General features: G+C 48.4%; 1 protein-coding gene across 1 annotated transcript in view; it reads right to left on the bottom strand.

Moving 5' to 3' along the window:
* Nucleotides 1-14,144, bottom strand: part of LOC135805758 (elongator complex protein 3) — a 20,159-nt gene extending 6,015 nt beyond the window's left edge. Inside the window, exons 1-14 of the mRNA XM_065319848.1 lie at nucleotides 13,970-14,144; nucleotides 8,605-8,707; nucleotides 8,083-8,221; nucleotides 7,177-7,247; nucleotides 6,505-6,568; nucleotides 6,035-6,103; nucleotides 5,576-5,605; nucleotides 4,856-4,980; nucleotides 4,501-4,581; nucleotides 4,188-4,268; nucleotides 3,847-3,907; nucleotides 3,501-3,566; nucleotides 3,286-3,358; nucleotides 2,958-3,078 (exon numbers count right to left, since the gene is read on the bottom strand). Coding sequence (XP_065175920.1) covers nucleotides 2,958-3,078; nucleotides 3,286-3,358; nucleotides 3,501-3,566; nucleotides 3,847-3,907; nucleotides 4,188-4,268; nucleotides 4,501-4,581; nucleotides 4,856-4,980; nucleotides 5,576-5,605; nucleotides 6,035-6,103; nucleotides 6,505-6,568; nucleotides 7,177-7,247; nucleotides 8,083-8,221; nucleotides 8,605-8,707; nucleotides 13,970-13,991 — 1,106 coding nt within the window. The 5' untranslated portion in view covers nucleotides 13,992-14,144. The remainder of the gene's footprint in view (nucleotides 1-2,957; nucleotides 3,079-3,285; nucleotides 3,359-3,500; nucleotides 3,567-3,846; nucleotides 3,908-4,187; nucleotides 4,269-4,500; nucleotides 4,582-4,855; nucleotides 4,981-5,575; nucleotides 5,606-6,034; nucleotides 6,104-6,504; nucleotides 6,569-7,176; nucleotides 7,248-8,082; nucleotides 8,222-8,604; nucleotides 8,708-13,969) is intronic.

Below are 14,144 nucleotides of genomic sequence, written 5' to 3'. Positions count from 1 at the left end.
CCTGTGGCAAGGGCGTCATCTTCAGATGCCTCATCGTCCACGCTGCGGCGAAGAGAGAGCCTACTCGATGGCATCCAGCAGGCAGCATGCGGAGGAGCTAAAGGCAAGGAAGCGCAGAGCGTTCACGCTCTGCAGTCCCTTCGCCGAAGCCAACGGGAAGACCTTCTCCGTGAGGCCGGTTTGCTACCGGAGGGGCTCCAGAAGGGCATCGGTCTGGCCATCAAGTCTGACCTCCAGCTACCCTGGAATGGGCTGCGCAAGCTTCGCCGATATTTGAGATTGTGTGGACTGTCGCTGAAGTCGGAAAGGAAGATGCGGAAGCAGTTGTCCGAGGAGCTGCCGTTTCCCCTTGTCGCCAAGGAAGTTCCCCTTTTGGACAGTTCTGGCACTGTTATCATGAGCCCTGTTGTCTGCTTTGTCAATCTGGTGGAGCTGGTTCTTCACTTTGTCGAGCTGAATGAGGCAGCTGGCACACTTATCTGGGAAGGTGCCTGCCCAGAAGATGAGCTTTGCGTGAAGATAGGTGGAGACCATGGAGGGCATTCATTCAAGCTTTGCTTCCAGCTTGTAAATGTCCTCCACCCCAACTCCCTTAGCAACACAGTTCCTTTCTTGGTCTTTGCTGCGAAGGACTCTCCATCAAACCTCGCCACGGCGTTTCAACCGTACGCAGAGCAAGTCGACAGACTCCGCAGCTGTTCCTGGAAGGGAAAGAAAATCAAAGTTTGCCTCTTCGGGGACTACGATTTTATGATGAAATTGTATGGTTTGTCTGGAGCAAGTGGAGTCAGGCCTTGTCTGTTCTGTCTGGCAACAAAGAAAGACATGCAACCATCCCCTGACACCATCTTCCCCGACAGAACGCTCGACATGCTGAAAGAGGACTTGGGTCGTTTTGTGGAATCTGGCTCAAGGCTGCAGAACGCCAAACAGTTCAATAACGTTATTCGCCCACAGATCCTGCCAATTGAACTGGATGATGTATGTGTCCCCGCCCTGCACCTCGACCTGGGAATCTTTCCCTTGCTTTTTGAGGCTATGGTCCGAGATGCAGAGGAGATTGACATGATGCTAGCCAGAGAAAGCACAGACACATCTTCGAGCTCCACATTCAACGATGCAGCTAAGGTGCAAAGAGAGCTGTGGGTATGCTTAGCAGAGAAGGCACAGCAAGAGCAGCAGCTTTATGTCGCACAGACACAGCTACAATGGGCAGTGCTAAATGCAGCTCAGGCCATGCAAGCTAATCACGCGGCAGAAGCACAGCACGCAGGACTAGCTGCTCAGCTACAACAGCACTGGGCAGTGCAGCAGCTCAACGACATGAATGTGCGGATATCTCGTTTGGAGGAACGGCTTGTGAATGCAAAGGTTAAGAATGGCCCTTGTGCTTCATCATTCGAGCCAGTATTGGCGAAGCACAGGATAGATCGGCAGGCCTATCACTCGGGTGCTTTCGTTGGCAACCACATCAACAAAGCACTACAGCCATCAGTGACACAACAGATTGTGTCTGCTCCGTTGACAGTGGTTGCCTCTGTTGTAAATCCGGATGGTGCCTCCTTTGCTCCCATGCAGGCACAGCATCAACTACAGAAAGCTGCCGAAGAATGCTTTCTCTCTTTGGCAAGTACGCTAGTTGCAAAGCCATATTCGCATCGACTATCACTGCAGACGACGATGTGATCAAGAGCTTGAAGGAGAAGATCATATCCTTCATGGCGAACGTGCGGTCGGAGGTTGTTGTGCGGCACAAGCGTCCTGTCACGCCCAAGTTGCATCTGCTTGAGTGTCACCTCGTTCCCTGTGTTCAGAGATTCGGCATGGCACTTGGTGCTCTCGGAGAGCAAGGCGGTGAGTCAACCCACCACAAGTTTAACCTGCTGCAAGCAACACTGCAGAATACCAACAAGGATGTCGATCGTCTCCGTACTCTTGTGGCTCAGTACCTGACGACAGCGCTGCCAACCCACAGCAAGCTGATCGTGCCAGTTGCCCAGCGCAAGAAATCAGCTAGCTAGTGACTTGGCAGAGTTCATAGCAGCACGGCCGGACAGCTCCATGATCCAGACTGGGTGCAGGTAATTCAATTGTGTTGCTAGTAGTTCTGACATGTTCTCTTGATTCATATGAATATTGTGTATCCACAATTCACAAGGTAGGTGAAACTAGTGCAGGTAAGTGGTATCCACACATTTGAAGAAATGAATAAATCACTGCAGTATATTTACTTTGTGAGGCACTGCAAAATATCACCTAGCTGGACATACTGGCATCCAAGCTCGGAACATGGCTGGTTAGCATGCACGGTACGTAAACCATGGTCGCTCCTTCAAGAACGCACTGCAGGCTGGAGCAGGTGAGTCGAAACTGCAGAAACTCTAATTAAATCTAAATTTACAAGTTCAACTAGACTGGCTGCGATTGGAAATTCGACACAAGGTACGTAGAACCTCAACTTCAACGGCTTCCGTGTGTGATGCTTGAGCAGGTTAGTCACGTCCACAAGGTGAGGTATACTAGTATTGACGCCATCATCGCCACTTGGCGAGAACGCAATCGTATAATCATTCTGATTCTAAAATAAATAATTGTCTAAGGTGGAACTGGGGCGCTCTTTGTGGCAGGTGGGACAGGTAAGTCACTTCTACAAAATCGAACCAATGAATAGAGCACTTCACAGACATACTTCTGGGGAACTAGCCTTCCAAAGCTCAAAAACAAAGCTGATAATGAAGCGAGCTAGCTTCAAATGAGCCTACAAGAAAAAGAACATTCTTCAAAAAACGCCACAAAACACGATCGCAAGTATGGTCTCAGCATGACGCGCACGCGGATCACCATCGAAACCCTTTTCGAAAAAAAGTGCGTAAAAAGACGCCATCTTTCCATATGCACAACGCGAGTCAGCCGTGACACACACACACACACGCACACACACACACACCACAGCTTACCTCTGTACTCTGTACACGCGGGTCCACGGCGGTACCAGTGCCAAGATACGAGCGACGAGATCCACCAGCACATCCGGTGGATAGCTGCGATAGCGGCCCGTCTTCCACAACTCATACAGTCCTAAGACACGAGCACAGAGCAAAACAAAAAAGAAGAAGTGTGACTTTGACTAATATGACAACACTGTCACCAGCAACGCTACCTGCAGGTGGCATGACAATGGAGCGTCAGCAAAGTGCCAGCAAGTACATGTAGGGCGTCAAAACTTAAACAAAGTTGGATTCATTGTTCAAGCTTTGCAATGAAATCCCACAGCCGAGTACCTACCAGTTCCGCGGATGACAAGCGTTGGGTAAATCTTCAAACCATCCGGGCGAAAAGCAGGATTCTCAAAGAACTCCTACACATTGGAAAGACAGGCAACGACAGGCAACGACAGGCAACATTGCACATGACCACCATGTAACACACAGTGAAACCAACCTGACAACAAAGCGTACAGGAAGGGTTCAGAGAAGGCGGAGGGCTATCTACTGGCGTACCGTGAACTGTTCCATGTCTCTCTCCAGTCCGACGTTTGGCAAGTCCGGCATCATGTGGGCGACCACCTACACGAACACACATGTGCAAGCCAAATTGCAACAAAGATCTCAATCATTCGACAGGCAGAGCTGTCATCCAGGAAAGCTAAACACACAGAACAGTAATCCACTGCATGCACATACACTGATACAGCACATACAGCACATACAGCACATACAGCACATACAGCACATACAGCACATTCAACAGTACCGGCACACTAAAAAAACCCCGCAGGCAAGTAGAAAAAATGGCTAGACAAACAAGCAACGGCTCAGTCTCAGCCAAACCCACTCGCCCACATACCTTGAAGCCAGCATCTTTGGCGAGTTGGAACGATTCGCAGACAGCACGTACGGTGTGCCCCCTGCACGAGACAGAAATAATCCAAGCAGAGAAGTCAAGCTCACTTCAGAGCAAAACATGTACAAATAAGTATTATCCCACAAAAAAAACAGAGCAGCAACACTCTCAGACAGTGCTCAAGTCACTCCCAACTGACACATGTAACCAGCTCACCAAAATGCTCAACTCTGGGTGTACTGCAATTCTTTCAACATGCAGATAAACAAAACGCAATATCTCTCTGCTTCAATGAGAACTCAGGACCATCAAATCGATCAAGCCCCCCAGATACCAGGACTTACCGGTTTGTGTCACGGGCAACATCTTCATACACACTCTGCACTCCAATTTCCAATCGAGTACAACCATATGACAGCATGGAGCTGAGCAAATAAGCAAAGAGAGAACACAACAATTACACGGCACTAACGAGACCACTACAATACAAGGCCATTGTCACACTACCATTGTAAGCACTTAGCATCAGCTGGCACTGGATACAGGGGGAATGGGTCTGCTATGAAAATAATGGCAAGCAAGCTTTTTCCAACAAGGCCACCACAGATGTTTGTCTAGCCCTTCAGAAAGAGGGGAGAGAACAGAGTATTTCCTTACCTCAAGTGACGTTTCAAGCAGTAGTCAGGCCGTGTTTCAATCGTAATACCAATGCACTTAGTACGACTTTTCTCTGAGTATCTGCATAGGCAAGAGAAACAAGTGCACAACCAGGTTAGAAACTACATGAATAATGGTTTTAAGTTATGGCAGAGAGAGAGAGAGAGAGAGAGAGAGAGAGAGAGAGAGAGAGAGAGAGAGAGAGAGAGAGAGAGAGAGAGAGAGAGAGAGAGAGAGAGAGAGAGATTGCACCAGGTTGTGTAAAAACCGGTCACCCATGCAATGTAAACTGAACTGATCTCGTCTTTATTCCTGTTATCAACACAACTTCACCGTACAGTTATACCGCACGCACCTGACAGCCTCCTCCACAGAACTGCTGCTGTGACCAGAGAGGGCATCGTGTAAATTGCGAATAAAGTAATCTCTGTAGGATTCGTCAAGAGCCATGAACGTTCCACCCATCACGATGAACTCCACCTGGACAGCAGAAAGAGGCAGATGCAACAAGCGTGCTTGAAACAGTGACACACATTGATTTAGAATAGCACACCTTGGACCCAAACAATCTTAGAGCACAGCCAGTGACATTAGCAGAACATAACCTGTGTTTTTTTCTACCAAAACCAATGCATCAAGAGACAACATGTCACTAGAAACCGGACGTGTTACTCACGGGACCATGCTTATTTCGTTTTGATAGTACATGTAATCGATACCACTTTCGAAAATGTGTGGAAGGGCAACCTATCTATAAAGGCCAGCTGTGTGTGTGTGTGTGTGTGTGTGTGTGTGTGTGTGTGTGTGTGTGTGTGTGTGTGTGTGTGTGTGTGTGTGTGTGTGTGTGTGTGTGTGTGTGTGTACAATTGGGTGGTCATAAACACAGGCTTCACTACACTCGACTTGCAATAGCCACATTACACTACTGTTATCGGGCTACCATGACATACACACCAGCAACAGTGATAACGATGTCCAAGTCAAAAAGTGAGTATGTACGCAGCACTACACAACGTACATGTACACAGCGCTACACAATGTACATGCGCATGCACCAACACAGACGACGACTGACCTTGTCACAGCTGTGTCCAAGTTGAGAAAGCTGCATGGGAAATGGTGAAATCACAGTACAGTACATGCACAGTGAAATCCCAACCAACCTGTACTAAGCAAAACTTTAAAAAAAAAAGCAGCATTGCTGCCACTGCTAGATGACCAATACAGAAAGTAGAGGGGTGAGATCGTTGAAATGCAAACATGATCTCCGGCACACTAGTGCAAAGAGCATGGATCAGTCTTCAAAGACAAAGATGAGGATAACCTGTAAGTAGGAATCTAGTATTGAGCGACAAGATAAATTATCTGCATATCGAGCTATCCGGGAATCAAACAAAGTAAAACACGAAGACACGGAGGCAAAATGTTCAGCATCACATCTGCAGGGCAATGCAATAATACTGCACTACTGGGTGCATGAAAGCAAGGCACATCGAATACCTACAGAAAAGATACACAGCCATACGAGTCTTACCTGATCAATCCGATGTCTGGTTTGGAGATACGGGTTGTACCGAGCACGAATTGCTCGCATGGAGGTAGGCTAAAACAAAGAACACATCACATGTACAGCCATGTCCAGAACCGCTCCAAATGATGTGAACCACTCCTTGAATAGAATACACAGCATGCATAATACTTTTGCGACACCTAAGAGAAATTATGTGCTATAGGTGCAAGCAAGTTCAAGCAAACTTAAAAAAAGACAGCCACAATTCTCAAGAAAGAGTAAAGCAAGGCATTCACTGCTACCACAGTGATACGACATTGATACACTGTGTAATGAAGGCATTCACTGCTATCACAGTGTTACGACATTGATACACTGTGCAATGAAGGCATTCACTGCTACCACAGTGTTACGACATTGATACACTGTGCAATGAAGGCATTCACTGCTACCACAGTGTTACGACATTGATACACTGTGCAATGAAGGCTCACCTCATATCCGGTGTACGACTGTGTAGAGTACTCAAAATCAGAATCAGGACCACCAGGACAGTAGCTGCATACAGACAACATACATACACAGGCGCATGTATGCACACATACACGCACACACACACACACACACACACACACACACACACACACACACACACACACACACACACACACACACACACACACACACACACACACACACACGCACGCACGCACACACACACACACAAGCACACAAGCACACAAGCACACAAGCACACGCACACCAGCACAAGCATACAACATTAATGCCAGCACAATAGCTTGTCTATATTTTGTAAATGTGCACCATGGTGTATACGCCTATACAGGCCCTGAGGGCAATCTGGGCAATCAGGACAACACAGTAAAACTACTTGTAGTATTTTAGAAATACCTACTGCACAGTAACTAAGCATAGCAACGCAACATATAGAACTAGAAGATTTGTGTGGACATCAAAGAATTCAGCAGAAAAAGTGCAGATGCTCACTATGTAAAAAGGGTGAAGAGGCCTATTGATCCACTAGCCAAGTGACTATGACTCAGTGGCATGGTAAGCTGTGATACTTCAAAGCACGTGCACACGTGGCAGCACAGGGCAAGCGCCGCAGACACGGCACGTGGCCCGCATTGCTGTACAGTACTCACACACAGATGTTGCCGGTCATGTTGATATGTGGGCAACGGTGAGGTTTGCACATCACTGCCACGACGGCAATCTGCAGTTCAAAGAAAAGTTGAAAACACAGACACGTCATGTACTACAGTGCATTTCAAAACTATAGACGCGTAGGGTTTTTGAAATATTTCAAATTTGGCTGGAACTTTTTGAGAATAGTTTTCGGAATATTGCTCAGGATCGCTCCACAATTACTCTCATATAGTTTCTAAAGGATTGGATAACAGACGCCCAATTTGGAAAAATTTATGCACAAAGTGATCACAGATTTTATGTGGTATAGATACTGGCATAACGGTTTTTGCCTAGGTACGCGTCTATAGTTTTGAAATGGACTGTAGACTATTGCCACTGTAGTGGTACACACTAACATTGTATCAGAGCACAGGCTATAAAATAAAAACAACAACGACAACATACGCCAAAGTACTGTAGAGGCAGAAAATTTCGTCGGTCAATAATTTCGTTCAACTCCAAAGAAGAGGAGTTCGTCCGGTTGAAAATTTCGTCCATGGGTCATAAGAGTGTATAGAAACGCTGGGCAAATCGATATTCGTCCTACATTTAATTTAGTCCAAAAGCTCCTTGGACGAAAAAGACGAAATTAAATTCCAGACGAATATTTCTGCTTATACAGTACAACATGATACGACTACACAAGACAAGATCAATGGTTTTGCCCATGTGCTCACATGTTAGAGTACAGTCTGTATGCTATGTAACAGCTTTGCAACAGCTTTTGGGTGTCACAAATACTACTGCTTCTGATCCAGTTGTCCCTTCTTACACTGCATGGCGCCATAGCTACAGGCGGTCAGTGGTCAACCCATTACTACATGCACACTCAAGCCACATTGGCATGGCTTCAAACTTACTCCGGATGCTGTTCGAACTGGCTTTGCCTTCAGCTTGGGCAGCAGTGCCTTGCGGTGAGCTTGCGGTACAGCTGCAATGATGTCTACCAAACGAGGTTGACTCGATAAGCCATACTTACTGGACGTTGCACCCTTGATCCTAGTTGACGGGAACAAAGGCAGTGGCGACAATCAAATGCAGTGGAACAACACGAATGAGAACACTGTGCTAATACATATCTTCCACTTTAGAAGAACTATGGTATCTGTGACTGAATTGGGTGAATCACTGCATATTCACTATGTGTGGCACATGGATAAGAACTTTTCGTTATTGAGACTCAATTTAAATGGCCCCTGGGTGCATGAGTATGTCCTGAAGATGTTTGACTTTATACGTTAGGTAGCAGGTTCAATCCTACAAACTGCGTCCTTGAGAAATGATAACAGAGTACTGTATGTTGTGTTACAGTACGGCACTGTAATACGTCTTCACATGCACACTCCCTTCAGTCTGCTATTCACCTGTCAATCATCACTCACTTGTTCAAGTTCACATCTTTGCCTTCCTTGTGCGCCTCCACAAGCTGCTGCACAATGTCCGACACGGTCAGCATCATACGCTCAGCGCGAGACTGCGCCGGCACTGCGCAGTGCAAGCATTAGACAAGAGTCACAAGATCCATGCAGAATACAGTGAAATTGAGACAGCAAAAACACCGACCGAAGCAAATTGCAGTATCGATCGCCTTTCACACTCCGTAAACTTGGACCGGCAATTCAGGGAAGTGCAACTGGTCTGGAATCATGGCAAGCTCATTAGGAATTTAACATAATTAAGTAAGAGATGTCATGGACACGAAGGTTGTGAGCGCTGTGGGTTTCCCAGATTAGTTGTTTCTTATTTTGTCGAAGTCATCTGGTGTTATAATAATATTACTCTGTTCTGGTGTACTACCATGCCAATGCTTGAAATGCATGCACGGACTGATCTGAGTCGAGCTGCCTGCGGATGTTGATTTGGGGCGAAGCTTCTTGAGGACTTTGAGTAGAGAGAGCGTGCGGCTCAAGCTTATCCGACTTCCACTTTGTTTTACCTGTATTCTCGTGTTACCTGTGAATCCCTTGTTACCATAACTGTATTGCTGGAACTAGTGCGTGTGTGTGTGACCTCGGCTGGGAGACAGTAACATAATTGGCGCATTGAACAGGATATGTAGAAGGATTTTGGAAGCGCGAAACGTCGTAGAACTGAAAGAGAAACGGCAGAAAAGGTGAAGGTCCATGTGAAGCTCGACCTTGACTATGAGCACGGAATTGACCATTTCCGGACATGGCTGAGTCAATTAGAGATAGGGTTCATGCTGAACGAAGTGACGGATAAGAAAAAACAATACTTGGCAGCCACAGGAAATTTGGATCAGAGCGCAGCGTACTATCTGTGGCAGAAGTATCCATCGGTGCCAACAGGTGATAATCCCTACGAGGATTTGAAGAAATTATTTACAGAGTACTTCGGCGCGGCGCGGAGTGACTCCGCACGGCTTGCAGCTCTGTTTACGATTGCTCAGAATCCTGGCGAGTCCATACAAGCATACCGGCACAGACTTCAGAAGGAGGTGCGGACCTGTAACATTACTACGTCAGCGAAGCTGGAAGACGTTGTGGAAACTGTTGCTGTTCATTTGTTTGCGCGTGGCCTCCAATCCACCTCAGCGCGACAACGTGTGCTGGAGATGGGAGATGACTCCCTGGACAAAGCTAGTGAACGAGCTCAGGCAGTGATTCTGTCAGAGGAACCGTCAGGCCAGGCAAGGCCAGGTGATGTATGTTTTGCACAAACACAATATGGACGCAAACCTGCCGCAATTCAATGTAGTTACTGTGGACGGCAGCACGAACCGGGACGGCGGTACTGCCCAGCAGCGGACCAACGGTGCAAACGGTGTGGAAGGCGTGGACATTTTCAAACAGTCTGCCGCTCTTCAAACATGATAAGTCCTGAGGAGGAGCAACAAAGAGCAACCAGGTCCACTGGACCCAGTGCCGCAGTTACCCGATCGGAACCTGACGCTCGACGACAGGAGGCTCCATTGGTGGAGGACAGCTGGGCCGAAGCGTATAGCGTTTCCACTGGGAAGACTGGATTTCGCATACCGTTGCGCCAGGTATATCTGGACGCCAAGCATCTAGTTCCGATGCGCGTGGACAGTGGCAGTTGTGTATCTGTCTTACCGAGATCCAAGGTCCCACCTGGCTATTCTCTGCAGCCTGCTCCGTTTGAATTATGACCACTAGGAGCACAGAACCTGAAGGCCGCCGGTGTTTTTGAGTGCACATTGCACTATGGCTCGAAACAAACTACGGAGACTATGTTTGTTGTGGAGGACTCAGCAGTCCGCATGCCGTCACTGTTGAGCGCGAGTGCCTCCATTGACCTGGGTCTCTTATCTCTGCCAGAAGCCTCTGTGAATGCCGCCACAACCGAGGGGGCGTCCTCACTTCCGGCTATGCGTGGACCCATCACGATACAGATGGCCGATGATCGCCGCCCACGGCAACAGTCAGCACGCCGGGTGGCACCGGCCCTAATGCCTAGTCTCCGGGACCAACTTGAGTCATGGCTGAGCCAAGGAGTGGTGGAGATGGTCGAAGGAATCCTGCCGGGTGATTATGTCTCTCCTTTGGTGGCAGTACCAAAGCCAGATAAGTCGATGCGCTGGTGTGTGGATTTGCGCTGTGTAAACCAAGCAGTCAAGCGACCAGGAGGACAGCTACCAAATACAGATGACCTGCTAGCACAACTTGGGAATGCAGAGTATTTCACGAAGCTAGACCTCAAGTCAGGATATTCCCAGCTGGAAATCACACCGGAGTGTCATCATGCGTTTGTGGTAGCATCACCACTCGGTTACTTTCGTTTCTGCCGGCTTCCGTTTGGTGTCTCCAGTGGCCCTGAGCTATTCCAACGGAAAATGGAACAGATTCTGGCTGGCATCGACGGCGTCGTCATTTACCTGGACGATATATTGGTCTTTGCTCCTACCCAAGAAGAGCATGACCGTCGTCTCAAGATGGTCAGAGAAGCATTGCCCAGGTATTGTGTCATTCTCAATGAAAAGAAGTGCGCATGGAATGTCACCGACCTCACGTTTCTGGGTCATGAAGTCTCTGCCGCAGGTGTTCGCCCAAGCCGTGCTAAGGTAGCCGCACTTCAGGATACACAGGATCCTACCAATGTCTCGGAGTTAGCTCGTTCATGGGCCTCGCTACATTTCTTCAGAAGTTTGTGCCCCACCTGTCGGAGATTATGGCACCACTCACTCATCTCCTTTGCAATGAATGGCACTGGTCTAGCGAGTGTGCCGAAGCAGCCGCAGCTATTCGCAGCTATTTGCAAACTGAGCCAGTCCTCACCCTGTTTGACCCGTCTCGGCCCACTCGTATCGAAGTAGATGCCTCAGGGTACGGTCTCGGTGCTGTTCTTATGCAGCAAGTCAGTGCAAGCCCCACTGAAGTTGCCTGTTGGAAGCCAGTGTATTATGTCAGTCAAAAGCTCAGCGATCCAGAATCTCGCTACGCCACCATCGAGCGAGAAGCACTAGCTATCGTCTGGGGAGTGCAGTGTCTTCGTTCCTTTGTCACTGGCATCGAGTTCACTGTGGTCACAGACCACAAGCCACTCCTAAATGTTTTCAAACCAGAGTACAACCTGAGCAGCGCTAGTCTTCGGGTACAGCGTCTTCTGCTAAAGGTTCAGGATTTGTCATTTGCTGTACACTATCGTCCCGGCAAACAGAATGGCTTGGCTGATTTCTTGTCTCGTGCACCTGTTGAGGACGCGGACATCAACTTTCTAGTTGTTCATCACGTGACAACCGGTATTGATATGCCCACAGATGACCGTCGACGTATTGCCGAACAGACAGCAGCTGACCCAACGCTGGGTGCAGTGCAAGATGCTTTGCGCAGCCCTCACTGGCCACGACAGCCAATCCTTGGACCCTACGAAGCCATCCGCCATGAGTTGAGTGTGTGGCAATTTCCCGGGGTGGATGGGTTTCTCATTCTCCGCGGGGAGAGAGTTGTCATACCAACAGCAGCCACACAACGAGTCATTGAGCTAGCACATTCAGGCCATCCCGGAGTCGACAAAACTCTCCAACGTCTGAGAGAAGCCGTGTGGTGGCCAGGGTTCACCAAAGAAGTCAAACAGGTGTTGACTAACTGCAGGCCGTGTGTGATTGAGTCTAAAGTGAGGCGCGTGCCACTACAGCCGCGGAGGCTGCCATCTTGACCATGGCACACTGTGTCGGTCGACATATTCTACTACCAATCGAAGCCCTTTCTCAGCTTCCTGGATGTATATTCCCGCTACCCAACCGTGGTTCCGTTACGTGCCGAAAATGCTGCAGCGGTAACTCAGGCCTGTGAGCAAGTCTTCAGCTTGTTCGGCACCCCAACCAATGTCATCTCCGACAACGGACCGCAGTTCCTGTCAGCAGCGTTTGCGGCCAAGTGTAAAGAGTGGCAGTGCAGTCATGAGCGAACGGTGCCCTATCAGCCAAGACAGAATCCAGTGGAGCGGCTACACCAGAAGTTGAAACGCCTCATGCGAAAGTCTGGACAGTCTTCCATTCAGGCAGCGCTTCAATCAGCACTGCAGGTGATTCGCTTAACCGTGTGCGATGCTACTGGTCGAACTCCAGGGGATGTGCTTCTTCGTGGAGGATATAACACGCCGTTACGCAACATCCAACCATCGACACCGGATGCCGAGAGTGACAGTGAGATGGATGACGAGATCCGGGCACAAGATGCCACAATGAAGGAAGCTGCAAAGACACGGTATGCCCTGCGACATCGATGCCAAGAACGGACAGTAGACGCAGGTGAGCACGTGTATGTCAAGGAAGCATCCGGAGACACACGACAAGCCACTGTGGTGTCTGCAACGCCGCATGAGGTGGTGTTAGGTGATGATGGATCCATGCGACGCCGCCATCTGGACACCGTACGACCAGCACCGAGCAACCTTGAACCATCGGCCGATTCAGCGGCTACCCCTACGCCCGACACATCGGCTGACCACACTACAGACCAGACCATTTGCAGGCCTGCCAGTTCCCAAGACTCCCGGCCTACACCCCCATTGTCTGCATCCAGTACGATATGGAAGTCGACACGTACTCACAAGCCCAGAACTGTTATGGACCTGTGAGTTCTCTAAAGAGGGGGAGAGATGTGAGCGCTGTGGCTTTCCCAGATTAGTTGTTTCTTATTTTGTCGAAGTCATTTGGTGTTATAATATTATTACTCTGTTCTGGTGTACTACCATGCCAATGCTTGAAATGCATGCACGGACTGATCTGAGTCGAGCTGCCCGCGGATGTTGATTTGGGGCGAAGCTTCTTGAGGACTTTGAGTAGAGAGAGCGTTCGGCTCAAGCTTATCCGACTTCCACTTTGTTTTACCTGTATTCTCGTGTTACCTGTGAATCCCTTGTTACCATAACTGTATTGCTGGAACTAGTGCGTGTGTGACCTCGGCTGGGAGACAGTAACAAAGGTAACTGCTGAATGAAAGAGACACATTGCTTTAAAAAAAAGTCACGATAGCACAGCAACAATTCTGTGGAGACAAACATGTTCGTGACATGTAAATCAGTGCTCTGGTATTCTTACAATCAGTGCTCTTGTATTCTTACAATCAGTGCTCTGGTATTCTTACAATCAGTGCTCTGGTATTCTTACAATCAGTGCTCTGATATTCTTACTGCTTGCTTTTAAGAGAAGGCAAGACATAATATTGTTTGGCAAGCCAATGTCTACATCTGAGATAGTGAAGATCATTGCTTTCAGTACATGTACAATGTGCAGGGGAAAATAATTCAGGTTCTGTAACTGACCTTTCTTTCTTGGCTTGACCATATTTCCAACACAGGGCCAGCGACGGTAAAATAAAGTGTAGTGTAAAATGCACTCGGCAAACTCAGCTTGAGGACACGACAGCCATGCGCCACAGAACACCAAGATGACACACTCGATCACGACGTCGACAAACTACCTGGTATGAAACAAATA

This window comes from Sycon ciliatum, chromosome 1 (assembly GCF_964019385.1).
Source record: "Sycon ciliatum chromosome 1, ocSycCili1.1, whole genome shotgun sequence".
NCBI lineage: Eukaryota > Metazoa > Porifera > Calcarea > Leucosolenida > Sycettidae > Sycon > Sycon ciliatum.
This window is presented reverse-complemented; position numbering and strand designations above follow the sequence as displayed.